The 27,997-nt window shown below is 42.6% G+C and overlaps 1 protein-coding gene across 2 annotated transcripts; it reads right to left on the bottom strand.

Annotated features, from left to right (window-relative positions):
- Window positions 1-3,869: 3,869 nt before the first annotated feature.
- Window positions 3,870-26,963, bottom strand: pacsin3 (protein kinase C and casein kinase substrate in neurons 3). Of its 2 annotated transcripts, none has more exons than XM_072465015.1 (10): window positions 26,734-26,963; window positions 14,240-14,328; window positions 13,731-13,887; window positions 12,167-12,402; window positions 11,404-11,559; window positions 10,086-10,261; window positions 8,546-8,666; window positions 6,842-6,978; window positions 4,636-4,802; window positions 3,870-4,212 (listed from the first exon to the last, which is right to left on the bottom strand). In XM_072465015.1, exons 2-10 carry the CDS (start codon window positions 14,285-14,287, stop codon window positions 4,097-4,099), a joined length of 1,314 nt encoding a protein of 437 aa, XP_072321116.1. In that variant the 5' UTR covers window positions 14,288-14,328; window positions 26,734-26,963; the 3' UTR covers window positions 3,870-4,096. The 2 variants fall into 2 exon arrangements, with proteins under 2 accessions (XP_072321116.1, XP_072321115.1); XM_072465014.1 differs by lacking the exon at window positions 26,734-26,963 and adding an exon at window positions 20,597-20,737.
- Window positions 26,964-27,997: the final 1,034 nt, after the last annotated feature.

The following is a 27,997-nucleotide window of genomic DNA, read 5'->3' as shown; positions in this document are numbered from 1 at the left end:
AGAGGAGACACAGTGAGGAGAGAGGAGACATAGTGAGGAGAGAGGAGGCACAGTGAGGAGAGAGGAGACAATGTGAGGAGAGAGGAGACAGGAGAGGAGTCACTGTGAGGAGAGAGAGAGAAGACAGGAGAGTGGAGACACTGTGGAGATAGGAGACACAGTGAGGAGAGAGGAGACATAGTGAGGAGAGAGGAGGCACAGTGAGGAGAGAGGAGGCACAGTGAGGAGAGAGGAAACGAGTTCAGGAGATTTAGTTATAGACTAGACAATGGCTTGATCCTTCGATGCTTGAACATCAAACAGTCTGAAACTTTCCTGTTTTTTACATTTGAGTTTTTTCTCCTTTTTCTGTGGCTCGAACACCTGACCTTTGACCTCATGATTATCTTTAAGTTTACAGTTGGACATATAATAGAGTTTGAGTCATCGAAAAAGTGAATTCAACCACTTTGAAGTTGTTGGTCTTTGCAGCACTTTTAGCTCCGCCTCTTCTGGAGGATCGGCGGGAGGCGATGGAGACACCAAGGCATCTGTGGTGTATTTGATTGACGGGAGTGTCTACAGAGCCATGTTATTTTGTGCTGCGGCTCCTGAAACTGCTGCGCTATTTGACTGCGCCGTTTTAGACCGCGTCGGGTCAAGGTTAGGGTCAGGGTCAGGGTTAGGCTATATGGCAATGCCGCGGTTCCTGAAACTGCTGGGCCATTTGACTGCGCCGCGGTTCTGCAGCCACGGCCTTGATTGACAGCTGGAGAATCGAGGACTTGAGAGGAAAGGAAGCGAGGATAGAGAACACAGAATTGAAAGTGTTATTACCTTGTGTGGAAGCTGCCTCTGTCGACCTCTAGTGGCAGATTCCACTCAAAGTTCAAACTGGGAACTTTTGACTCAATCTTTTGGGTTTAGATTAATTTTTTGTCATTTTTATGCATCAAATTATTTTCTTGAACTTCAGTCAATATTGTTTTGTTTTTTTATGAGATTGTTATTTCCACGTTTTATGTGGGAAAAGCCTGTGACCTCCACAGTGTGATATCAGTCCAGTTAAGTTCTACGTACTTGACATTTTACAGTTATATAATTATTATATTTGTATTAATAAAGTAATTTGTCATTTTTATCTGGATTTGATTATATTCAAGACATTATTCATTATGATATTCTTGACATAGTAACAGTTTAGTTTAAGGAGTTAAATAGTTGTAATTAAAATGTAATAAATACTTTTCTACTGTTGGATAGAAAACAGGAGCCAAATTTTTTCTTTTGTAAGATTCATGAAGTTGTCCACGGTCCCTGACATATAAAGATCAAAATAAACTCATACATTGCCTGTAAGGTTCCACAGTATTGCATTAAACGTATCTCCATGGAGACGAGCAGGTGACGCCACTAGGTCAGATCTGTGGAAAAGTGGGTGCCTAGTCTGAATGCAGGTTTTGTAAATGCAAGAAAGAAAAATGCGTGAGGGGAAAACCCGCTGTATAAATGGTAAAACCCGCTGTATAAAAGGTAAAACCCGCTGGGTAAAGGTAAAACCCGCTGTATAAAAGTAAAACCCGCTGTATAAAAGGTAAAACCCGCTGTATAAAAGGTAAAACCCGCTGGGTAAAGGTAAAACCCGCTGTATAAAAGTAAAACCCGCTGTATAAATGGTAAAACCCGCTGTATAAAAGGTAAAACCCGCTGGGTAAAGGTAAAACCCGCTGTATAAAAGTAAAACCCGCTGTATAAAAGGTAAAACCCGCTGTATAAAAGGTAAAACCCGCTGGGTAAAGGTAAAACCCGCTGTATAAAAGGTAAAATCCGCTGTATAAAAGGTAAAATCCGCTGGGTAAAGGTAAAACCCGCTGTATAAAAGGTAAAACCCGCTGTATAAAAGGTAAAACCCGCTGGGTAAAGGTAAAACCCGCTGTATAAAAGGTAAAACCCGCTGTATAAAAGGTAAAACCCGCTGGGTAAAGGTAAAACCCGCTGTATGAAAGGTAAAACCTGCAGACCGGATAAAAATTGCACAGGGCGAATGAAACCAGCGAAAACATTTGTACATTTTCCTTTTGGAGAAGCACCACCACAAACTCCACTTCAACGGCTTTTCTGCTGCACAAAGTGTTTATTTTACCCACGTTTTGCGCAACAAAGCGGAAATTTCATATTTACAGATGCATTTGGCGAACACTAAAGCAGCAACGCTCGACTGTGTGTAACTTAAAGAAAAGAAAAACCTTTGGTCTCATTTTGTGTTGAGAAAATCCTTTTAAACAATTAAATTTCATTTAAAAAAATCTGTAATCCATTTATATATAATTATAAAGTATTAATATGTAAAGCTTTTTGAAACGAAACTGTAAATTAGTTTAAATAGAGCAATAAACACAAGCGTTTCCCATTTTCGATCCTCAGACAAAACACAAATAAATAAAAACAAACGTCACACTCAAGTTACGACGTGAAACGTTTGTATGATTTGTTAATAAAAAGTGTAGTGCGTGGTTCAGACAGGAGGGAGCGCTCTTCTCTAAGGCACTATGAACGCTACAGCCACTACAAACGCGTCATGTGGCGTTTACACCAGCTGAAATGACTTCACTCAGAATACAAATGTGAAATTACAATATTAGACTGGTTTGAACGTTTGTAAAATGTTATTGTGATATTTTGATTTACTTTGACACGTTCTGTTAAATAAAAAAACAAACATACACACGCCTTAAGAGCTAAAGTGCCTCCGACAGGTTGGACTCGTTTAACTAAAATGCAATTAAGATAAATATATTTTGAATTTTGCTAAAAATTATACAAATAGCAAATGTTTTAGGTTTATATTATATCATACTATATTATATATTACATTTCACTTCCTGTTTGGAATTGATGACATCACACTAGGAAATTACCCAGCAAACATTGGGCAAAAACTCAAGTGTTACAATTATCTTTATTTGACAAATAAAAAAATATGAGAGCGACTTTATTTTGTTTAGTTAATCTTTAGAGGGTCAAAATAGTTGTTTCTTTGTGAAAATTATGCATAAAGTTTGACCTGAATGAGTGTCCCTAGTGTGATGTCACTTCCTGTCATTTTCTGCAGATTTTTCAAAGTTTATCCACAAATATCAACTCGAACAGGTATAAACACACAAAATAAAGTCAAAATTAGAAACTTGTACAATCCTGTCGGACGCACTTTAAGTACAAGTCAATGAAAGGGGGAAAAAAACAGGACCAAAACAAATTCTAAATAATAATTTCACATTTTTACGTTTGAAAAACAGTAAATATCTGATATTTTTGTTGGGAAGAAAACATTGCAATAAAAAGGATTTTGTAACAACAAAAAAGTTTTGGTCAAATTACAGCAAAATAAAAACTTAACAGAGACATAACCGAGACTGAAAACTGCCACAATTAGTCGGCAAATCATTTAATTCCATCATGCGGAACATTCCCGGCAGCGCAAGTATGTCTCCATGGAAACGAGAGAAACCTCCCCCTGAAATCCTGTACCTCTAATGAAGAAAAAGTAATTATTTTCAATCCCAGTCACTTCCCAATGAGATTTTATGGATTTTCTTGTTGATATTTACTTTTTAAATATATACTGTATATATTTTATCAGCAAAATTAACTGGTATTTAGTTTACAAATATACAAAATCAAACAAATCTTCAGCTTGTTTTTCTTTGATAAAATGTAAGTTTTTAAGTCATTTCAGCTTGTGTTTGCACCAGATCCAGACCTGGATAAATATAAATGTAAACACTACTGCCGTCTGTGTTTGTACCTTTGATTTGTAGCAATGAAATTATAAAACCAAACTAAAACTTACAGCAAAAAGTAAATATTTTGAAACATTTTTTTTAAAAAAAGGAAAAAAAAGTGACCCATTGTTTGGTGTTGTTCACATGATCAAAACAGCAGCTTCCGATTGGTTCTGGCAGCATCTCATTGGCGTAGTCCCATTGGCTGAGGACGGTTTGGGGGCAGAGTTGACCACCTGAACGCGTTTGTCTTCGTTTTTGATGTAAAGATGTTGATGGAACAAAGCGGTTAATGGGTTTGTGGGTGTGGCCTCTGCGACGGAGTGGGCGGGGCCTCAGGAGCTGACCGCCTGGACGTAGTTGGCAGGGTACAGACCGACTTGGCCGTTGCTGAGCTGACCTTTGCACCAACCCTGCTCGTCCTCCTCCCCAAGCTTCAGCAGCTGTTCGCCTGAAACACACAGTGAACGTTATGGCGCGGTGGCTGAGGGTCGCCCTCCAACTGCAGGGTCCGTGGTTCTGCCCCCAGAAAACAAAAAGGTAATTTCCTGTATTCGGGCTAATTCGAGCAGATCATTGCCCATTCACTTGGTCAGACTGATGAGATGTTCTGTTCAACAAGTTAGAGCTGAATTCAAACTGCAAACCTTCTGGTAAGACCTCAACCTCCTGAGCCACAATCACAGCTTGAAAGAACGTTTTGTTTGAGTTTGAAAAAAATCCAAAGAAACACGTTCTTTGTTGCATTAGACATTTTTCAAATTAAACGATCAGACTTTAGAAACCAGCACGTTTAATTTGAATACTTTACATTTACCTCTAAGACGTTTCTGTTAGCAGTTAGCTTAGCGTTAGTGTGTTACGTGGTTAATACCTGCTTTGAAGCTGAGCTCGTCAGCCTCTTGCCCCGTGTAATCATACAGCGCCTTCACGTGCACGCCCGCTACCTGCTCGTGCACGCCCCCTTCGTGCACGCCGTTCACCGTCAGTGTCTTCTTCGGACTCTCATCATCTGACCAATCAGACGAGTCCTCTTTGACCCTGAAACAAGAAGTGAACAGTCATTTAAACGTCTGAACTCTTTTCGTTTTATTAAATAAAAATAAAGTACCGTATTTTCCGGATAATAAATTGCACCTTTTTACATAGTTTTGGACGACTTATACTCCGGAGCGACTTGTAAGTGATATCATTCGTTATTTTCACACTGGCAAACGCATTTCACAAAAGGGCGCTCTAGGCTCTAAGCGACGCAGAAGAAGAATCGGCATTTCCTCTACCACCGGAGTTTGTGGAGTTGTTTAGAATTCAATGGATTTAGTGATTTGGGGTAATACTGATGCTTTGGTAAACCCTTGTTAGCATGTTCTTTATGCTTATCTGAATTCAGTTATCTGAATGATTGTTACTATGTTACGTTAACATACCAGACACTCACGACAGTTCGTTGTCTGTTCATTACAGTTCGTTGTCATGAAGCTGAAGGTGTTATGTTTGCATACGTACACCTATTCACCATGTTGTTCTCTAATCTGTTATTATTCTGAATTGCATTTTAAGATGAAATGTCTGTTCTTGGTCTTGGATTTTAACAAATACATTTCCCCCAAAAATGCAACTTATATATGTTTTTTCTTCTCTATTATTCATTTTTTGGGTTCTGTTTTCCATGCATGATGTTGCCAGCGGAGGGCTGTCCAAGCAAACGGGAGTAAAGCAGAGAAAATGAACTAAGTGTAGGTTTCAAAACATCATGCACACAAATACTATCCTAAACCCGGTCCAGAGTTTGCAGAGTTAAAGTCTCTGTTGTGTCTGTCCAGTTCAGTTCAACAGACTAAGCCCAAAAGGCCTTGAGCTTCGACACAGCTGCTGTTTCGTCTGCCGCTCAGTGACGTTTGATCCCTTTTAAAATGACCTTTGTGAATGAATTACAAATTAGAGTTATCAAAAGTATATAATATACAGTATATAGAACCCTGATCGATACTAAAACTACTATTGAAACTAAATACTCATTTGAGCGTGTCAAAGTGCCAATACTAGAAAAAGAAATTCTATAAACTGGACAAAATGTTTCTTGAACAGTTTTAGGATAATCTTGAGCTTTATCAGAACCATTATCACAAATGGCGTCACAAAGGCGCTGGTCCAGCTGGCAGCCCGGTGTAAACGCTCCGCTCTTTTCTCACACTTTTTTCACACTTATTGTGCTTTATCTTTTGTATTTTGTAAAAAAAAAAATCTACTTTACTTGTACAATAGGGACACGTGCTGGAATCGCTTTAATTTAGCTTGTTTTTGACTTTGTTCGGCTTGATTATTGAGTGTTTTCGTCATGATGTGCGCTAGCTCTGAGCTAGCCCCCGGCCCCCCCGCGCCCTCCGGCCGTCCTGACGTACAGTATGCCGCCGGTACACGTTTATATAAAAGAGGAACTTCATGAATGATCGGGACACGCACTGGAATCGCTTTAATTCAACTTGTTTTGACTTTGTTCGGCTGGATTGAGTGTTTTCGTGTCATCGCGATGTGCCCTGGCTCCGAGCCCCCCCGGCCCCCCTGCGCCCCCCCGGCCGGCGCCGTACCGCGTTTACACAAAGGAGGAACTCATGAAACTGCGGAGAACAGTCGTCTTACCCGGAGATCGTCACGTTATCCCGGCGGACATCCTAAGATATTTATAAGAGATCTTCTACTGAGAGTGTTTTTCAAACTTCCTATAAGTTATTTGTTCTTTTCTTCTGCATCTATCTCTGTATCTACCTGCGTTGCATCAATGGAATTTCCCCATGTGGGACAATAAAGGATTATCTTATCTTATCTTATCTTATTATGAGGCTATAGACAGAAATAACTTTTTATACAATTTTATTGTTGTTTTCCAATAATAATTGCAAGGATGAATAGTAAATTACAGCATGAAAATGGGGCCCATGGGGCGTGCAGTGGGCGGGGCTCGTTATCTGTGGGGCAATTTGGGGCGGGGCTTGTTACCTGTGGGCGTGTTGGGGAAGGGGTGTTTTACCTGTGGGGCAGGGCTAGTTAACCATGGGCGTGCAGTGGGCGGAGCTCAATACCTCTGGGGCGTGTCAGGGGTGGGGCTTGGCGGGGCGTCTCCAGAAGACACGATGTTGGTCAGAGTGACCACGTTCTCCTCAGAGCTGTGAACGCACCCCTTTCGGCTGATGGACCGGCTCAGATCTGGACTCCACTCCTGAAAACACACTCCGGATTAATCAACGAGTCAGACTAATATTTCCGTTTTGAATACATGATCAATCATAAAACTATAATTTGTGTTTTAGAGTGCAGTCACACTTATTTAGTCCTAAATCCACCAAGTCTTGATATGGACTTGGTTTGATCCTCTAGTCCTAGTCCCAATTTTAATGTGGTGAATCCACTTGAAGAGACTGTACAGTCAAAATTAATACTGAATTGTGCCTTTTTAGTCATAAGTCAAGCTCTTGGTTTAGTTCCCGGTTTAGTTCCCGGTTTAGCCCTGGTATAATGCATTTCAGGGACAAAGGCCTCTTGTTGAAGCCTCAGTGGAGCAGATTCCTGAGGACACAGATCCTTTTACAAACTCTTCAGACAGAAAACTCTGAAGTGAGTGACAGATTTAGAGAGATTAGATTATACGTCCAATGGCAATATTTTCAGTTATTATATGGCAATTTCAGCAGCAGATGGTAAAATAATTTATATATGTATGACTCATCAATTATATTAAATATAATGTATTATTCATGGGGAAAACAGACCTTAGCTTTGGACTAAACAAAATGGAACCAGGTCTAAACCAGGTCTAAACCAGGTCTAAACCAGGTCTAAACCAGGTCTAAACCAGGTCTAAACTTGTGCCATGTTTGCGTGTAGAGTCTCCTGAGCTCCAGGAAACGTGTTGTTCTCGTTGTGATGTTTCATGTTTGTGTGAAGCTTTGTGCTTTGTCTGAGAATAATACAGATGCAATCAGGCTTTTTATTTTGGAGGAACAGAAACCAGGTCCACTTCTGGGACAAAGGCCTGAAAGTTACCACACGCCAAACTATTTCAGCCTTTGTTCTGTTAAAGTGCAGCTGTAAAACTTCAATATAAAACGCCTCGTCATCTTCACTAATCTGACACTTAATATGCAGTTATTTTGTGTCTTTTAGTCCTGCCTTTTAGTCCTGCCTTTTAGTCCTGCCTTTTAGTCCTGCCTTTTAGTCCTGCCTTTTAGTCCTGCCTTTTAGTCCTGCCTTTTAGTCCTGCCTTTTAGTCCTGCCTTTTAGTCCTGCCTTTTAGTCCTGCCTTTTAGTCCTGCCTTTTAGTCCTGCCTTTTAGTCCTGCCTTTTAGTCCTGCCTTTTAGTCCTGCCTTTTAGTCCTGCCTTTTAGTCCTGCCTTTTAGTCCTGCCTTTTAGTCCTGCCTTTTAGTCCTGCCTTTTAGTCCTGCCTTTTAGTCCTGCCTTTAGTCCTGCCTTTAGTCCTGCCTTTAGTCCTGCCTTTAGTCCTGCCTTTAGTCCTGACTTTAGTCCTGACTTCCGGGTTCCAGTCCGGGTTTTAGCTCTGAATGCAGACGTTGTGGGTTTGAGTGGGAGAAGAATCCACAGCTAGAGTAACTTTCCACATTAATATTTACAGTTTTACACAGAGTTCTCAGACACAGTCCAGAGCCAAAATTAGGCCAGGACTGAACCGGGACTGAACCGGGACTAAAGCAGGACTGAAGCAGGACTGAAGCAGGACTAAAGCAGGACTAAAGCAGGACTACACACAGTTATGGTTCCAGAGCCTAACCTCAAACTGGGGCCAGTTCATGGTCATCCCGGGGCCGTGCGTGTTTCTCCACCAGCGCAGGTCCTCGGAGTCACTGACCGCTCGGATGGTCTGGCCCAGGTCCCTGTACAGCGCCGAGAACCTGAACGACAGAACAAAGAACAATCAAACACAAACGACAACATAAGAGAAGAACAATAAAGTACAATGAACACAGGACTTAAAGCTTATTTAAAGTGCAACATCAGGTTTTATACATTTGAATTGTTTTGTGGGAGAAAGAAATGTTTATCATAGTTTTACGTCAGTTGAGTGGCAGAAATGTAGATACAGGAAGTAAGTTTTGAAAAAGAGACAGACAATTCAAAGTTTCAGTTGTTTCTGACATGCTGTCAACACTGAACTGGAGCAAAGGATCATGGTCTTTTTAGTTCCCTCTGCTGTCACTGCCACAAAACAATGCATTTAAGAAAAGGAGTTTATAATGTGATGTATTGTGAATATTATTCAGACTTGAAAAAACAGTATCACAATATTTCTGTTCTTGTTTACATCCCTGGCATTAAACGTGTCTGTCGCCATGGAGACGAGCAGGGTTTGGACCATTCAGAGCCAAAGTTCAGCTGTATCTGAGAGTGACATTCCTCTTGTGTTTGCCCACGTTTCAGAGTTACAACATAAAGACTAAACCCAAACTAACTGGGGCTAAACTGGGGCTAAACCGGGGCAAAACCAGGGTACACATTGTGTTTGCAGATTGCGTGACTTCTGACAGGGAAATAGTTTTTAGCCAAAGCACAAGGTCGTTGGCTGAGGCTGGTTTAGAATTAACTCTAAAGTAAACAACTCTGACCCTCAGACGCAGACCAGTCCAAACACTCTGAACCTCGTCACAATGTAGTTTCCTTCCCAAAAAGACATTATGGCAAAGTTAACCACTAAAGTCCAGTTAAACAATGTCACCCCTACCTCTGAAAGATTATCCAAATTACAACATTGATCTAAAACGGCTTTGTTAGATGGATTAGATTAATTAGAAACAGGACCATGGACTGTGTTTAAAACTGCGAGACTGATCAGCCGTGATACACTGTCTAAGTGGCTATTCACATATTTCTCTGAGTCCTCGGATGTGGGTGGAAATGTGGGCGGAGATGAGGGGTAGGTGAAAACAAGAATTTCTGATCACTCGTAAATATAGGACAACACAGTATTAACTCAAACATAAAGGAATCGCTCTAAATTCATCTCTGAGTAAGAAGTGGAATTAAACCGGTTCAGTCCCAAGGTCCAGTCCCAAGGTTCAGTCCCAAGGTCCAGTCCCAAGGTTCAGTCCCAAGGTTCAGTCCCAAGGTTCAGTCCCAAGGTTCAGTCCCAAGGTTCAGTCCCAAGGTCCAGTCCCAAGGTCCAGTCCCAAGGTCCAGTCCCAAGGTTCAGTCCCAAGGTTCAGTCCCAAGGTTCAGTCCCAAGGTCCAATCCCAAGGTCCAGTCCCAAGGTCCAGTCCCAAGGTCCAGTCCCAAGGTCCAGTCCCAAGGTCCAGTCCCAAGGTCCAGCCCTCACCCGTCCTTGGTGCTGAGGTCTAGGTGCTCGTGGATCTCCAGTAAAACCTCTTTGAAGAATCTGAGCCTGCTCCTCTCGCTCTCTTGCGTCAGCTCGAACACCGTCTCCATGTCCTCCATATAGCGCGGGTTGCAGCGGTTCAGCTCCTCCAGAGCTTTACTGTAACGATCCTTCGTCTGGAACACAAACGTGCTTTTATTTGGGACGAAGAATACGTTCATTTCACAGAGAACATGTGACTCAGGGAAAAAAAACATCCTTTTGACTCTCTTGCTCCACTTTATATGACAGCCGTTTGAATATAGATAATTATTTTTCAAACATTATTTTGTAAATCAGTGGCGTGTGGTGACTTTTATGGATGGGAAGCAGAACTGGGGTGTTCATCAATATTTAGTAGATACTAGAAAAGTGAAAAAGAAATTGAGAAAAAATGGGAAGGTGGGCTTTGAACCCAGGTCTCCCGCATGAGGGGCAACCACCTATCCTGGTTCAGACCCGGTTCAGACCCGGTTCAGTCCCATATTTGTGAGTTTAAATGAGCAGCTCTATAGACCGGGGCAGGTCTGGTCTTGCTCTTGTCCTTGTGAGAAAACGCCTCAAAAGACTTTCCCACAGACACAAGAGGAACAAGTCCTCAGCAAATGCACAGCTGAGAATGATCTCAAGTCCGTTTGTGCAAAAACGGCTGAAGAAAAAGACAGAAAAAATTAAGAATATTCAAAAATACGTACACATTCTGCATATTTTGTCTTGTTCTACTCCTTTAAACTTGCACTTGAGCCTTTGTTTAGGCATCTCATGTTTTAGAACTTCATCATCGTCATAGTGATAAGCCCCACCTCTTCACAGTGACATTTATTTACACGTTTTTAGTTTTGGAAAAGTGACAGTGACATTAGAACGCTACACGTGTCACTGAGTATGAATTTTTCAAATAATCAATACTAAGCGCAGGAGGAAGTGGGCAGGGATAGGAGGTTGATGAAAACAGGACTTTTTCGGAGCACTGGAGCCTACAGGACAATACAGGGTTAACTCAAACATGCAAGAATCGATCAAAACACAACTTCTTTGAGTAAACTAACGATGAGGAAACGCGATTGTAACGAGGGATGTCCAGATGTCCAAAACTGTGATCACAATAATAACATTAAACTATGATATTGTGTCTTAGTTGTAGACAGGTTGAAAAGCTTGTTTAAGTTAATTTTGCTTAATACATAGAGAAGACGAGCTCGTAAACACAAAGTGATTGAACCTACACATGACGCGGGACACGTCTTTGGTCCTCCGCTCTTTTCGCTCTGGTCCTCACCTTCTCCGACTCCAGCGCGCACTTCTCCACTCGGGCCGTGAACTTGCGGACCTCCTCCTGGGACTTGCTGGGGTCAGCTTTAGCGTGGGTCTCTCGATTCAACGCGCTCCACTCCTCCTTCCGCGCCTGCTGGTACGACTTCTTACTCACCTCCACCTGAAACGCACAAAGGTTTGAGCTTCAGTCCAGGCTTCAGGTCATTAAGAGAACACGTTTTACTTATACTTTTTAGGGCCCTGGGTCTCAATCTCAATCTTAAAGGCGTAATGGATTTTTTTGCACCAAATCTGAGTCTTATTTCCTCGTGGCATGGACTGTCGATTAGTCTTGCCACTTCATAGAACGCACCTACTGCCCACCTGCAGCCTCGTCGGCTCGTCCCCAGGAGAGCAGCACGTTTCCCTGTGTCTAAGCACATTGATCCATTATAATATAGTTCTCTAGGTGTACAGGACAAAATTAAGACAGAGAAAGTCAGTTCGAGCTGGCTCAGAAGAGACGGAAATCTACGGGAAACGAGAGATGCGATGCGATCCGTCGCGCTAATAAACAACCGCACTTTGCTTTTTTGTGCATCCGCACGGGGGGAGTGGGCATGCGCACTTCCGCCTGAGTTCTGAAATCGGCAAAAAATCATCCATTGCGCCTTTAATCAGATAACTCAATTAATTAGATGTGATTTTGTCCCAACAATCGCACTTGTGCACTTGAGTTTCAGTCTAGTCCGGGTCATTTTCCGGTCGGATCCGGGTCCAGGGCTGACCTCTCGGAGCTTGCGGACCCAGGGTTTCTGGGCCTTGTGGAACCCGTCCTGGGCGTCTTTGGTCTCCTTAAAGCCACCCATCAGCTGCTTGTGGTACGAGTCTTTCTGCCAGAGTCGAACCCTCTCCGCGTCCTCCACGACCAAACGCTCCTTCAACTCCAGGTGCAGCTCGCTCAGACGCTCCGCCGCCGCCATGAACGCGTGCCACGCCTTCTCCAGGGTCCCGTACTGAGAACCTGAAAGAGGACAAGACCAGGTTTAGTGCCATACTGAGGACCGGAAAGCGGACAGGGGGTTTAGTCCAGCTCGTCTGTTGTGTTTAGTCCCGAGTCTGGCACCAGCAGGAGGCGCCGGTCCAATGTTTTTAGATGGTAAAAAGCTGCTGATGTTATTGATTTGACATGGCTGTTAGTCCATTATTACCACCAGATTTCTAACTTGATTTGTAGAGCGAGTCTCTGGAGGTGACCGCTAACACTTTCTCTTTGTTTCTGTGGGCACAAAGACGATGATTTTAGTCTTGTCTGAGTTCAGCTGGAGAAAGTTTTGCATCCACACACTGATCTGTTGGATGCAGTGACAGAGTGAATCCACTGGTCTATATTCATCTGCCGACAGTGAAACATAGATCTGAGTGTCGTCTGCATCATTGTGATAGAACACATTTTCGCTGCGTATCACCAGACCTAATGGCAGCATGTAGAGGTTGAACAGAAGGGGTTCCAGGATTGACCCCCTTCCCACACAAGTCAGGGGCATGTGGTCTAAGACACAGCTACCAATTTCAACAAAGCACTTCCTGTCTTCTAGATAGGACTTTAACCAATTTAGGGCAGTGCCAGTGATGCCCACCCAGTCCTCTAGTCTCTGTAAGATGATCCCATGATCGACAGTGTCAAACGCAGCATTCAGATCTAACAGAATTAAGACTGAGGCTTTGCCTGTGTCAGTGTTCAGGTGGATGTCGTTTGTCACCTTGACAAGAGCAGTCTCAGTGCTGTGATGAGGTCTAAAACATGACGGACTCAAAACAAAATTAAATAAGACTAAACGACAGAACACAAATGCAACGTGAAACTGTAGGAGCATTTGGAACATGGAAAATAAAACATGAAAAAGAATGAAATGGTTTTGATCAGTGGTGGAGTGGACAGCACATATGCCAAGATTCCTGGACAGTCGCAGAGGCATGGGTTCGATTCTGGCTCAAATTGCTCAATTAAATCCAAATAAAACCAATAAAAACCAAAAAGGAAAGGGGATAAAGACAAACAAGAGCAATTAAAGAATCAGCAGAGCCATTAAGCTAAATATATTCAACATAAATGGGAAAGAGATGGTTTGTTTTGACCGGTGAAGAATGGGAACATATCTGTACATCTCAAAGGAGAACCACAAACTCACATGTCTGGAGGGAGTTTTGTTGGGATGATAATGGCCTAAAATATTGGAATAGTAAAATGCATGTGACTAAAACCAGAACAACTGCACGTGTTTCTGATCAGGATGAACCTCATCAGGAGCTCAGTTAAAAGCTCAAAGACAAAAAAGTGGAGGCCCGGACCTTTCTCGACAGTGCTCCTCCAGCGCTTGGCCCAGTCGCTCAGCTGGGCAGCGTAGTTCTTCTCGATCTTGGCTCGCTCCTGGAAACAGCTCATCAGCTCGTTACACAGTCTGTGCCCATCGTCAATGCGCTTCACCGTGCGCTTGTAGTTCCCCGGCTGAAATGCAGTCAAGAAGTCAAACTCTGAAGGCCAGAACCTAAGTGTGTTTTGAAATGTGCTAACCCACGCTTGTAAATGTGCAGAAATTGTTTGTTTTATAGTTGTATTTATGTAAAGAGGCTCATGTTTATGATAGAGGTCAATTTGAAAAAGGTTACTCAAGGTTATTTTTGCCTTCTCAATCGTGACTGAGTGAGAAGGTTTCTACTTTCCCCATTAGCTTCAGAAACCGGATATTTGTGTGTGAGGGGAAGGGTAACCATTTAGCTGTGGTTTAGCTGTGGTTTGACCCTAGTTTGTAGCTTGTTTGTAGCTAGTTCGGCCTTAGTTTAATTATTCTGGCCCTTACCTCCCAGAAGCTCTCCGATCCCGGGCTGAGGTCTCCGGTGGAGGACATGTCACCGGTACAGCACAGAATGGTGGCGGCTCACTTTCTCACTGTTGACACAAACAAAGATCAAGTTCATATTCCCCCAAAAAGGACTATTATAATAAAAATAATCCTCCAAATTTAGCATCAACATTTCCATTCGGTCTGTGTCAGTCTCAGTTTGATCAGATCTGATAAGACAACATGATGTGTGGGAGGAGTAATGATTTTCAAATTGTGCCATGATATGTGTTCAAGTTTATCGTTTATTTTACGCCACAAAAAGAGCAGAGTAAAAATAAAAGTAGGTGATGTTGTAAATGTTCAAATAAGGCCATTTATAGATTTGTCTGATAATTAAACCTCAGCCCAAGCCCTAAGCCCAGATAAATAAATGCATTGTCATGAGTGTGTTTTTTAAATGTTCCGGGCAGCGGTTTGAGGGCAGCGGGTTCAGACATGTTAAAACCAGCTCCACCTGGGCCCAGGGCCCACGCAAATCTTTACACCACACCACAAACAGTAAATATCTACGGCATTTGTGATTGTTAGAACCGCAAATGTCCGAATAATAATCTAAAATAAAATGAAACAAAACATGTTTTTTCTTTTTTTTTCAAGACATATGATACAGCGGTCTACATTTTATAACCCGCCTTGCAATTAAATGAGAATTCACTACTGTGGACCATCTTTATGTGTGAATATCTCATGTTACAACATTGGGATGTGGCTTAATGACAGGTGTATATGTACAATTTCTTCTTTCTTAGTAATATGTTGTTGGTGCGGCGTTTATTTAAGAGCGCTCTTTAGCCTGAAAATTACAGTAGTTGAACAGGACAATAGATTGAGAAAATAAATTTAGAATTTTGTGCCTTTTTTGTGCATTAAAAATATATTTTGTGAAATTCAGAAGCAGGGGCTGATGGAAGTTGTAGTGTGATGAGCGGGTCACAGGAGCAGGGGCTGATGGGAGTTTTAGTTCAAGCAGAAGTGGGTCAAAAGGGGCGGAGTCAGACTAATCAGATTAATGAACATCTCCATGTGGTGTGGACTCTAAAGCTGCTCACAAACAGACCTGGACCAGGACTGAGACAGAGTTCACACATCCTGGTTTGATCCCAGTTTAGTCCTGGACCTAGTCCTGGACCTAGTCCTGGACCTAGTCCTGGACCTAGTTCGAGACCTAGTCCGAGACCTAGTCCTGGACATGAAATAATTGCCATTAAAACAAACCAGTGCAATATAACAAACACATAAAATGACGGCTGGTTTAGCTGTCCAGGGCCTAGTCCTGGACCTAGTCCTGGACCTAGTCCTGGACTTGGACTTGGACTTGGACTGGGCATAGTCCTGGACTTGGACTTGGACTTGGACTGGGCATAGTCCTGGACTTGGACTTGGACTTGGACTGGGCATAGTCCTGGACTTGGACTTGGACTTGGACTGGGCATAGTCCTGGACTTGGACTTGGACTTGGACTGGGCATAGTCCTGGACTTGGACTTGGACTTGGACTGGGCATAGTCCTGGACTTGGACTTGGACTTGGACTGGGCATAGTCCTGGACTTGGACTTGGACTTGGACTGGGCATAGTCCTGGACTTGGACTTGGACTTGGACTGGGCATAGTCCTGGACTTGGACTTGGACTTGGACTGGGCATAGTCCTGGACTTGGACTTGGACTTGGACTGGGCATAGTCCTGGACTTGGACTTGGACTTGGACTGGGCATAGTCCTGGACTTGGACTTGGACTGGGCATAGTCCTGGACTTGGACTTGGACTGGGCATAGTCCTGGACTTGGACTTGGACTGGGCATAGTCCTGGACTTGGACTTGGACTTGGACTGGGCATAGTCCTGGACTTGGACTTGGACTTGGACTGGGCATAGTCCTGGACTTGGACTTGGACTTGGACTGGGCATAGTCCTGGACTTGGACTTGGACTTGGACTGGGCATAGTCCTGGACTTGGACTTGGACTTGGACTGGGCATAGTCCTGGACTTGGACTTGGACTTGGACTGGGCATAGTCCTGGACTTGGACTTGGACTTGGACTGGGCATAGTCCTGGACTTGGACTTGGACTTGGACTGGGCATAGTCCTGGACTTGGACTTGGACTTGGACTGGGCATAGTCCTGGACTTGGACTTGGACTTGGACTGGGCATAGTCCTGGACTTGGACTTGGACTGGGCATAGTCCTGGACTTGGACTTGGACTGGGCATAGTCCTGGACTTGGACTTGGACTGGGCATAGTCCTGGACTTGGACTTGGACTTGGACTGGGCATAGTCCTGGACTTGGACTTGGACTTGGACTGGGCATAGTCCTGGACTTGGACTTGGACTTGGACTGGGCATAGTCCTGGACTTGGACTTGGACTTGGACTGGGCATAGTCCTGGACTTGGACTTGGACTTGGACTGGGCATAGTCCTGGACTTGGACTTGGACTTGGACTGGGCATAGTCCTGGACTTGGACTTGGACTTGGACTGGGCATAGTCCTGGACTTGGACTTGGACTTGGACTGGGCATAGTCCTGGACTTGGACTTGGACTGGGCATAGTCCTGGACTTGGACTTGGACTGGGCATAGTCCTGGACTTGGACTTGGACTTGGACTGGGCATAGTCCTGGACTTGGACTTGGACTTGGACTGGGCATAGTCCTGGACTTGGACTTGGACTGGGCATAGTCCTGGACTTGGACTTGGACTGGGCATAGTCCTGGACTTGGACTTGGACTGGGCATAGTCCTGGACTTGGACTTGGACTGGGCATAGTCCTGGACTTGGACTTGGACTGGGCATAGTCCTGGACTTGGACTTGGACTGGGCATAGTCCTGGACTTGGACTTGGACTGGGCATAGTCCTGGACTTGGACTTGGACTGGGCATAGTCCTGGACTTGGACTTGGACTGGGCATAGTCCTGGACTTGGACTGGGCATAGTCCTGGACTTGGACTTGGACTGGGCATAGTCCTGGACTTGGACTTGGACTGGGCATAGTCCTGGACTTGGACTTGGACTGGGCATAGTCCTGGACTTGGACTTGGACTGGGCATAGTCCTGGACTTGGACTTGGACTGGGCATAGTCCTGGACTTGGACTTGGACTGGGCATAGTCCTCCTGGGCATAGTCCTCCTGGGCATAGTCCTCCTGGGCATATGGGCGATTTGAGAACGCAGGCGGAAGTGCGCATGTGCACTCCCCCGTACGGACTGATACAACACACACATGCGTTTGTTTATTAGCGCGATGGATCGCATCGCATCTCGCGTCTCCCGTAGATTTACGACACGCGGAAACGTGCTGCTCGTGGGGACGAGCCAGAACGAGGCTGCAGGTGAGCGGTAGGTGCGTTTTATGATTGATACGTGGCAGGACTAATCGGCTACGAGGAAATAAGACTCAGATTTGGGTCAAAAAACTCGTCCATTCAGCCTTTAATACCAAAGTATGATTACGATTATTATTTTAATAGTCGACTTATTTATTATTATTTCTATACAATATGAGGAGAGAAGAACACAATTGCAATTGAATTTCCTTTTCATTGACTGATCTTGATTTTAAAAATTGTATTTCTTATTTTAACTAAATCTTTAACATTTATCAAAGCCTGAATAAAGCACACTGAGGACGTTTAAGAGGAACCTGATTGTGTTCAAGTAGATTTCCAAACTTCACCTGGGCTCAAAGTAAACACTCAGAGGAATGCAGCGCCACGCCCAAACTCTCTCACACACGCGCACACACACGCAGACACACACAACAGATTTTCTTCCTTGATTTCTTTTCAAATTAGCCCTGATTCATTCTTAAGTTTGTCCCTGGTAAGTTTCTATATTAAATATCACAATTATATAAACAAATCACCAAAAACAGCCATATTACAGACTGAAATAATCTGCAGTCCAATATCTAAGCTTCTGTAGAGTTTTGAACATAAAACATATAATAATAAACGGTTCATCTCTTCATGTTGGCTGAGCTTAAATGTAGTTCCTTCTACTTTTTAGCCAAAGAAACAGAAAAAAACAAAAAACAGAAACGATGCATTCAGCCACTCTTTAATGACGTGGTTAGAAGTTTAGTACAACAATCACATTTATTCTCACGTTCCTACGATCCGTCCATGATCACCCTTCTAAATGTGTCCACAACGTCACCTTCTCTCACTCTTCTGGCAGATTCTGAAGGATCTTTAAAAACATGTCTCACTTCAGCTCTAATGACCTAACCCAAAAAAATACACAGAAACACAAGGACAACACAATCTAAACCTCAAGAAAGAGTGTGAGGTAAAAACTCATCAAGATTTGAAGGTAAAGTCTGTTCAATAGGTCACTAAAAATCTGACCAAAGCAGCAGATCTGAAACAGCGTCAGGTCTGGAGTAACGCGCCGCTCCAGAACATGTGTTTTACTGACAGAAGATCATCTCAGACACTCATTTTAGTTTGTAGATTGTCCCTTCAAATAAGGACTAAACTAGAGCTGGTTTCCATCTGCAGTATCCGATTTACAGGGACAATTTCTTCTGAATTGTTCTTATTGTTGTTTGTACTTGCAGTGTGCGCCCTGACTCACACGGCAACAATCATGATTTACAAAATCATAAGTTGGCGACGCGTTGTCTAATAAATACATTCAACCTTCTATTTTTGGCATCTTGCTATTGAATCAGTCCATAGCTTACAAGAAGAAGTCTCGGGCTACTCCAAATAAATTGTCTGTTTGCTGTAACCCGACCCAACATTTTTCAAGTGGGTCGGTCGGTAGGTAAATTCTTATTTTTTTATATTGAAGGCAAAAAAAAAAGATCAAAATTTTGCCATTTTTTTTTACTCCGAGTGACCGCCAGACTAAGTCTCACGATTTTAAGATATTTCAATCGACCTTTTGTACGCCATTATCCTTTATTTTGGTGGCGAACAAGGGCGCCGCCATGTTTGTTGTGATGACGCTGCTGGGCGTGTTTCCCACCCAGAATGCAATGCGCAAGTCAAATTTAAATGCAGAGCGTCATGAGCGGTGGCCAGGGCAGTGGCGCTGACAGATGCAAACCAACATGTAAAAGACAATATAGGTTTCCTCCTGCATAGTCTGTTTAATACAGAAGCATATGGAGGACCGAAAATGAAGAATTAGTTATTAGTCCCTTGGGATAAAAGATAAGTTTACCAGCGCTATAAAATTATTCTACACGGCGGAAAGACCGGTCGGTGAGTCGGCAAAATATTTGATATTTTTTCAGTCGGCTAGTTTTATGCCGGATCGGTCGGGTTACGGCAAACAGACATATTATTTTGCTCAGCCTCATTAGAAAGTGAACAGGACCCAGAGCTGAAGGACCGCAGCGGCTAACAGGATTGCTACGTCCACTCATATATATATGAGTTTCAGTCACGCGACTTGTGACTTATATGTGGTCGCCTCTCACCATTAGAGTCATGAAAAACAGTATTGAAAAATGAAAACTAGAAGGGTTGATAGTTGAAGACTCAAGTTCTGGGCTTTGACCCTTATCCAAGGTGACAACTTGACACAACAAACTTTTGTGGACATTTCCATCTGCTCTCTTGTCCACAAGCCCTCTGCACTGGATAAGCCCTCAAAGCTTTAAAGAGCACGGACTTTGTATCTGATCCTAAAATATAACACCCGAAGAACTGGAAATGAGGCTCCTTAAAACTGTCTGCAAGTAAGCAAACGTTTATTAGCATAGCCACTAGCATTAGCCTGCTGCTAACAACCTGAAACAAATAGCTCAGCCTCAGTCTGGAGTGATTTCTGTAAGTCCACTGGTCCCTCCTGACCACAGTAACCACAGTTTTTCTAGACTAAATGGTCTTTGGGGATGTTAGAAAAGAGAAAGAATCCTTTGTTTTCAAACTTTTGCATCGAACAGCCCACAATGAGCATGCAGCTTTTGTCCTTGAGATGGCAGTAGAGTGTGACGTCGCATCAGACCCATGAATTCAGTCCATGGTCATGAAATTCTGCCATTTTCCTGATCCCTTTCAGGTAGATAAATGTAGAACTTTATCTAACATGAACCAGAGCTAGAACTTGGGGACAAAAAAGGCCATGAAGAGACTATTCCTGCTTTACTTTGTTTGAAATCAATATAGTTTGACTTTAGAAACCAACTGCTACAAACAAAATACATTGTCGGGCTGTTTTTAAGAGCAGAGAAGGTCACATTAAAGCAGAGTCTTCACCTTTACCAGAGACACCAAAAATCCCTATGGCTAAATGCTGCACAAAGGCAACCTCAGCCACTGCAATGTTACTGTTAGCGTTAGCCGTGTTAGCGTCAGACTCACCGTTCAGCAGAGAAAAGATGGACCAGACGAGTCCCAGTGAGTCCGAGTCCAGAGTCCCGGCCCTGAGGATCCAGAGACGGAGCGAGCGGAGAGGGAAAAGAGAGGAGCAGTGTTAGTGTTAGCAGTGTTAGTGTTAGCAGTGTTAGTGTTAGCAGTGTGCGCCGCGGCATTAGCCTAGCGTTAGTTTTAAAGCCGTCCTCTCGCTGGACCGTGGCACATTCTGGACACAGCAGCGAAATGCCACACTGCACAACGAGAAGGGCCCAGGGCAACGTTAGTGCGGAATATTAGCATTTTTTATGATTATCTGAACGAGAAAACGGTTCAAAACAAAGTCGCACAAGCATTTTACACCTTACAGAAAGTGCTTTTATAAAGTTTCTTATTTCATCCATTCACAAAACACAATGAAGAGCAGGGCCTGACCAGTCCTGACCAGTCGACTTTAAACACAAGACCATCGGGATAGTTCTCTGTACTAAAACGGAGTCTAAAAATATACAAAGACTTTTTATAGCCAAGACGGCGACATAATTAAATCAAAATGTCAAAAAAGAACTAAAGCAAAAAGGAGAAGATTTGGAGTGAATTAAAGTCCAAATGACACGTTAGTTTTACTGTAAAGTTTAGGCTAAGTGAATAAGATTATAGTTAAACATTTTGGTGACATTTATACTGTCCGGCAAACATGACAAACGTAAATCCACAACTGTTACTTAGCAACCAGATTGTAAACAAGGGCCAAAGACCATTTAAATCATACTAGAATTAGGATATGACAAACAATAACATCCGACAACACATTTGTTTTGTTAAATTACTGTTTAAACTGTCATAAAAAGGGGTAATGTCCCCGCATTTTGGATGGAATGGCGCGTTTTGATGACATCACAGAGGGATTCTGTAACTTCCGGTAATTTTCAACTTTTATTTGTCCAAATTTCTTCACAAACAGCAACTTGACTGAAGTTAAACTATGATAATTATTTATTTATTATTATTACTTTATGTTTCTGTGTTAATGTACTTTTAGTCGATTAATCGGTCAAAAGCACATGTCTTTAGTCGCAGTCCTACACTCAAACTCTGCTCTGAAGGTGGTGAAACACTGCTGTGGCCGCAGTCGCCCTGGGACTGTTTGAGGACGCTCGCTGTTGCCGGGAGACCAAGCCAAACCTTAACCATAATCAGTACTCAACTAAACAAACGCTCGTCTGAACTTCAAACCGTGTCGCGATCAAATACTGAAGGATTAGGCTCAAGATGATAAGGTTCATCTGACTTTTCATTTTTATTAATATTGTCAAAACATCTGTATCTCAGGAACAAACTTCAAATAACAAAAAAAGTAACTTCTGGTCATTTACAATTCTGAAGGATAGAAATGGAACATCATTTGGGAAAAATATGGATACAAAAAATTAAATGAATGTGTATTTTAGTTGGGAGTGTCTACAGAGCCGCGGCGCGCGGCCAAAACTGCCATGTTATTTTGTGCCGGCTGAAACTGCTGCGCTATTTGACCGCGCTTTAGCGCCGTTTTAGACCGCGCCGGGTTAAGGTTAGGGTTAAGGTTAGGGTCAGGGTTAAGGTTAAGGTTAGCCATGAGGCTATATGGCAATGCCGCGGTTCCTGAAACTGCTCGGCCATTTGACCGCGCAGCGGCTCTGCAGCCACGGCCATTTTAGTTATTTGAAACATTAAATAATATTCTTATTTGTATTATATTGATGAAATTTGAAGTGTGGGAGTTGTATAAATGTAAGAACAAATTGACAGTCCTTTTAAATAATGCTTAGGCAGCTCATAAAACGGTTAAAGTTCACATGTTTTTACATTATTTATTATTGGTTTTGTCTTTACAGGTCGGACTCATCGAATTAAAATGCAGTTCAGATAAATGTATTTTGAATTGTGCAAAAAACTATAAATACTACCACAGCTTTTTTTTTAAATATATAATTTTCACAGGTTTCACTAATTACAGACACAAAGTAAATGTTTCCATCTACTATTTATTTATTGCAACTCATGTTTTATTAGTGCAGAACATTTAGAAAAGGTTTACTCAGATTCTCCGGCTTTAGAGCGTCAGTGACATGTTTCAAAGGTTTTAATGTGACAGGTTTCGTTTTGATGATGGAGATTAAAGTCAGAAACGTGATGATTTATGGAGTAAAACAGACTTCCAGATCTCCACCTATGAATAATCAAGTCTGGGAAATTTGAAACTGGATGTTTTTGTGAGGTTCAGAGAAGACGCAGTTGTGTTTGTCACAGGGTTAAAGGTTAACAGAGTCCATTTGGCAGAGTGTGCGAGCTTTCAAATAAATACAGCTCATAATTATTCAAACGTCAACCTCCTTTTGCTCTGCCCCAGACTGAAGTTTGAAGCCAAAGGTCAATGACAGAGGAGCTTTTTACAGATTTAGCCTGAACGTCACACAGCTGCATCGCCAACATGTGACCGCTAAAGAACATGTGACCGCTAAAGAAGAACATGTGACCGCAGAGGAAGAACATGTGACCGCAGAGGAAGAACATGTGACCGCAGAGGAAGAACATGTGACCGCAGAGGAAGAACAGGTGACCGCAGAGGAAGAACATGTGACCGCAGAGGAAGAACATGTGACCGCAGAGGAAGAACTTGTGACCGCAGAAGAACATGTGACCGCAGAAGAACCGCAGTAGAGGAACATGTGAGCACAGTAGAAGAACATGTGTCCAATGCAGAAGAACATGTGACCACATGCTTTAAAACACTATCTGCAAGAGAATCCCTCTCTCTCTCCTTTTTAATGGCATGGCGTAAAACACATACTTTGAAGACGTACAACTACAGTTTGCTTTTTATTTTAATTCAATATTGGGTTAGGGTTAGACAGGGTTGTTATATTCAGATAATTATATATTTATTGACTTATTTCACAGACCATATTCAACAGTTTAAAGTTTATGAGCCAGAATGTTAAGTCAGTCCATCAGAAATGTGCCTGTGAAGGGAATATCACTTTATTCCCACAGCAAATGTGTTTTATCTGTTGTTTGCAGTCATTATTTTATTACTATTATATATTTTTAAAGACTACATACATTATTATATACATATTCTAATTTAGCAGCTCCCCAAAACAATTTCGTCATTTTGTTCCAATCTCTTTCATAAGCTTCTGCAACAATTTTATTTGGGTGTTAAAGCTCAATCGAACCAGATCTTTAAAGTAAACAGTCCATTTTATATGTTCGTTTAGCAAGAAAATAACCCCATCCTGGTCTTAGAGGTTTGAGTTTGCAAAGATACTGAGGGTTTTATCTGGATTTCTACATTTTACAGAAAAATCACATGTCAAAGTACGACCAGCTGAATAAAAAGAAAAATGCAGAACAAAACCAACAAATCCTCCCAGCAAGTAACTTTGTCCCGGGTTTAGTCCTGATTTAGTCTCCAGTTTAGGTCATTTGCTGGAGAAAGTGTCCAAAAACACACCTCTAGCTCCCGTTCAGACTTTCTACAAGAGCAGCAGCAGTTTTGAGATTTTGAGTCAGATGGAAAGTCAAAGCTCGAGTCTTAAGTTCACACTGAACTCACAATTATGTCACGTTGGCCTCAAATTTCCACAGAACAAAAACCGGGTCAGACAAAGTGTCCACCAGGGACTGAAGAAGCGCAATTAGCAAACGTGCATGAGCGCTCCGCCTTCACCTTTAACCTGGTGACATCATCGGTCACACAGGCTTCATTGGAGAAAAAACACGGAATCAAAACTCTTCATGAGTGACACGCAGAGAATGGAAATGGATCAGAAAACAAATCGAATCGCATTTGTGGGTTTGGAGATCTGCAAAACTAGAAGTATAATTGTTTTAGGATTAAAAGGTAAAGATGGGTTTACTAGAGAGAATTATTCGTTTAATCTATATTTTCAATACAATTTTGTCACATTTCATAAAGCTGTTCACTAACTTGAACAGCAAGGACAGATTTCTCTGTCGTTTTTGTCACATTCTCAATCATCGAGATGTTTTTTTCTCTCATTTGTAACACGACATTGACATAATCACAGTCCAAACACTAAAAACTATCTCATGTCGGATTTGATTTTTAAAGTAAATCGATTATTACCCTCATTAAAATATTCATAATTTAGTCATTGAATAAACGTTAACCGGTCTGTACGTTTCAAAACAAGTCATAAGCTGAGAGAAGAAGATCGATGACTCAAACCGAGCCATAATTGAACATTTTCTGTGTCATTTTTCGTGTATTTGATGAAAACTCTTTGATGTCCTCAGACACTGCTCAAACTTTCTTTTCATCACATGACTTTTGCAAATAAGAATCCATATTTACCACTGCATTTGAAGGATGTACAGCCTTTAATTAAGACTATTTATTGCTCACATTTTTTATTTTTTCTCATCTAAGGCCCCACTGCTTTAGTTGTGGAAGAATTGTTGTTTGTTGTTTACAGCCCTAATACTGTCCGTAATTAAAACTATGAAAAATGCCATTCAAAAAGCAAAATCTCAAACAAGAGTTTTTTTTATGGTTCATTCACGTTTTTGGCAACACTTGAACCTCAACAAGACATTTACATGTTTTAACTCATTTTCATGATTTGTTAATATATCGTCTGGAAACTTATAATTTTACTGCTCAACGTCCTTTATTAGTCGTGATATAGTCAGTCTGTCCCAGGGCAGCTGTGGCTACACAAGTGTCTGACGTCAGCGTGAAACTTCTCCTGATGGAACATTGTGCAGGAGTTTTTGATGCTCCAGTTTTCATAAAGTTTCGGACCAAAGCTTTTTCAGTCTGTTTACGATGAATGTCAGGACTTTTAGATCTAAACCGGCCAAAACCCAGTCCTTAGCCAGAAAAAGAAACTAGACTAAATAACACTTTATCTAATTCATACCAGGACCAAATTAAGACTTACCAGGGAAAAGCAGGCCCCAAAATACCATAAACCAGGAATTACAGCATCTAAAATGGACAAAACCAGCTCTAAAACAAGACTAAATCAGGTCTAAAGTGGGACTATTCTGGGCCTGAACCAGGACCTCGGCCAAGGCAAGGCAATTCAGACAAATCAAACAAGAAAAGTCTATCTAGAACCAAACCAGGACCAAACCAGATCTGAAAAGTACATTACTGGCCTTACTTTACTGTTGCACTTTCATTTGATACACACTTTGCTTATTTGTTTACATGCCTGCTGGGTATTTTAAGTTCAGCTGCTATTTTTATTTAATTCAAATTTTGCACTATTATTTCTTATTCAAGCTACCTCAATGAAAGGTGCACTGTTAAAGTGTTAAGAAACCTGTTTATGTTGCATTTGTGCATTTTTTTTTATGTGTTAGGAAAGTATTGGATCAGGACTCGGTATCGGCAGATACTCAATATCAGATGACTCGGAATCAGATCGGGGCCAAAAAAACCTGATCGGGACATCCCTAACCAGGACCATGTACCAGGAACCAGGACCAGGAACCAGGACCGTGTACCAGGACCATGTACCAGGACCATGTACCAGGACCATGTACCAGGACCATGTACCAGGACCATGTACCAGGAACCATGTACCAGGAACCAGGACCATGAACCAGGACCATGTACCAGGACCGTGTACCAGGACCATGTACCAGGACCGTGTACCAGGACCATGTACCAGGACCATGTACCAGGACCATGTACCAGGACCATGTACCAGGAACCAGGACCATGAACCAGGACCATGTACCAGGACCGTGTACCAGGACCATGTACCAGGACCGTGTACCAGGACCATGTACCAGGACCATGTACCAGGACCATGTACCAGGAACCAGGACCATGTACCAGGACCAGGAACCAGGACCATGAACCAGGACCATGAACCAGGACCATGTACCAGGACCATGTACCAGGACCGTGTACCAGGACCAGGAACCAGGACCATGAACCAGGACCATGAACCAGGACCATGTACCAGGACGTCAACAATCTAAACAATATAAAGAGTAATAAGTCAAGATAACACAAAGCAGGACGGGAAAAATGACCAAGACCTGTGTCGTTTTCACTTTTACGCACGGCCCTGGCCTCGCGTGCTGCGCTTTGGCTTCAGGTGTGACTTTGCCTTCGCCTTTACCTGCTTTTCCTCCTCCGAGCGCGAGGAGCCCAACAGCCACACCGTCCCGTGCCGTTCCGCGTCCTCTTCTTCACGTATCCTTGCCTCTTTCTCTCCCGACGCGCACGATCCGTTTGGGTTGTGCTGGAGCCGTGTTTTCTTCTCCAAAAACACGCCACAAACCGACACTTTCCCCGAGTTTCCGCCGCGTTCTCACATCCGCGGCAGACCCAACGCCGCGAAGAGTCCCGCCGCTACCGAACGACTTTCAGACGCGTTTCGTGGCGCAGAAATGAGACTTGGTGGGACAGAAGAGACGCAGCAGCTCGCGGAGGATCACGTCTGTCCTCGCCCCGCCGTGCGCGCTCCCGAGGCTCCTGCTGCTGCGCGCGTGCACGTGTGTAATCAGATCATCCTCTTTGTGCCGTTAACCCGTCACTCCCCGAGGCGCGCGGGGCCACGGTCCAGAATGTTCTTCACTGTCAGATGTCGTGCAGTGGGACAGTCTCAAGAGTAAGAGTCGTTTCTCTTCTGTGAGGAAATGCAACTTCACGTGAGACGATCTGAACATTTGTGTTTCTTCAGTTCGTCTCTTTTGTGTGTCTGACATTTGACTTTGCCATCCCTCTGAACTTTAGAACTATGTACTTGGGCCTCAGAACTCCTGCCATGAACACAATGGATGGATACCTTTTGAACGTATTTCTGGAGGCAGGAAAAAAGACCATCACAAAGAAATGGACGACACAAACATCACCAACGATCAAGGACTGACATAGGAACAGACAAAATTCCATTAAAATTTGATTTGAAAAATTGACAAATTTGAACGACTTTAGACCAAATGGACATTTAATTTTCATCCGTTCTCTGGTTGTGTTCAGTCTGTTTTTGTGTTTTACTTTTTTTTTTAATGAAAAATTCAATTTCAGTGCACTCAAATCTGATAAGATGCCTTTGTCCACACATGGGGAAATTTCGGTGCTGCAACACTAGATACAGAAGAAAAGAACAGATAACACTCTTAATAGAAAAACACTCTTATAAACAAAACTCCTATGTACAGAACCTCTCATATTCTTAATAGGGAATAGAGGAAAAAACAATTGAAAAATATAGAAATGAAAATAAAAGATAAAAATAAGCTAACAGGACTAAATAATACTAATCATAGTGGTAAAGTAAACACTCTTATTTACAGCGGTTCTATGCACAGACATTGCGTCTGCGTATTGCACGAGTGTGACATTATTGCGTAAAGTATGACAGTAATTGCACATGAACG

This window comes from Eucyclogobius newberryi, unplaced genomic scaffold (assembly GCF_026437365.1).
Source record: "Eucyclogobius newberryi isolate DKJ021-1_F unplaced genomic scaffold, fEucNew1.0.hap1 SCAF_5, whole genome shotgun sequence".
Lineage (NCBI taxonomy): Eukaryota > Metazoa > Chordata > Actinopteri > Gobiiformes > Gobiidae > Eucyclogobius > Eucyclogobius newberryi.
The sequence above is the reverse complement of the archived record's forward strand: the minus strand, read 5'-3'. Positions and strand labels throughout refer to the sequence as shown.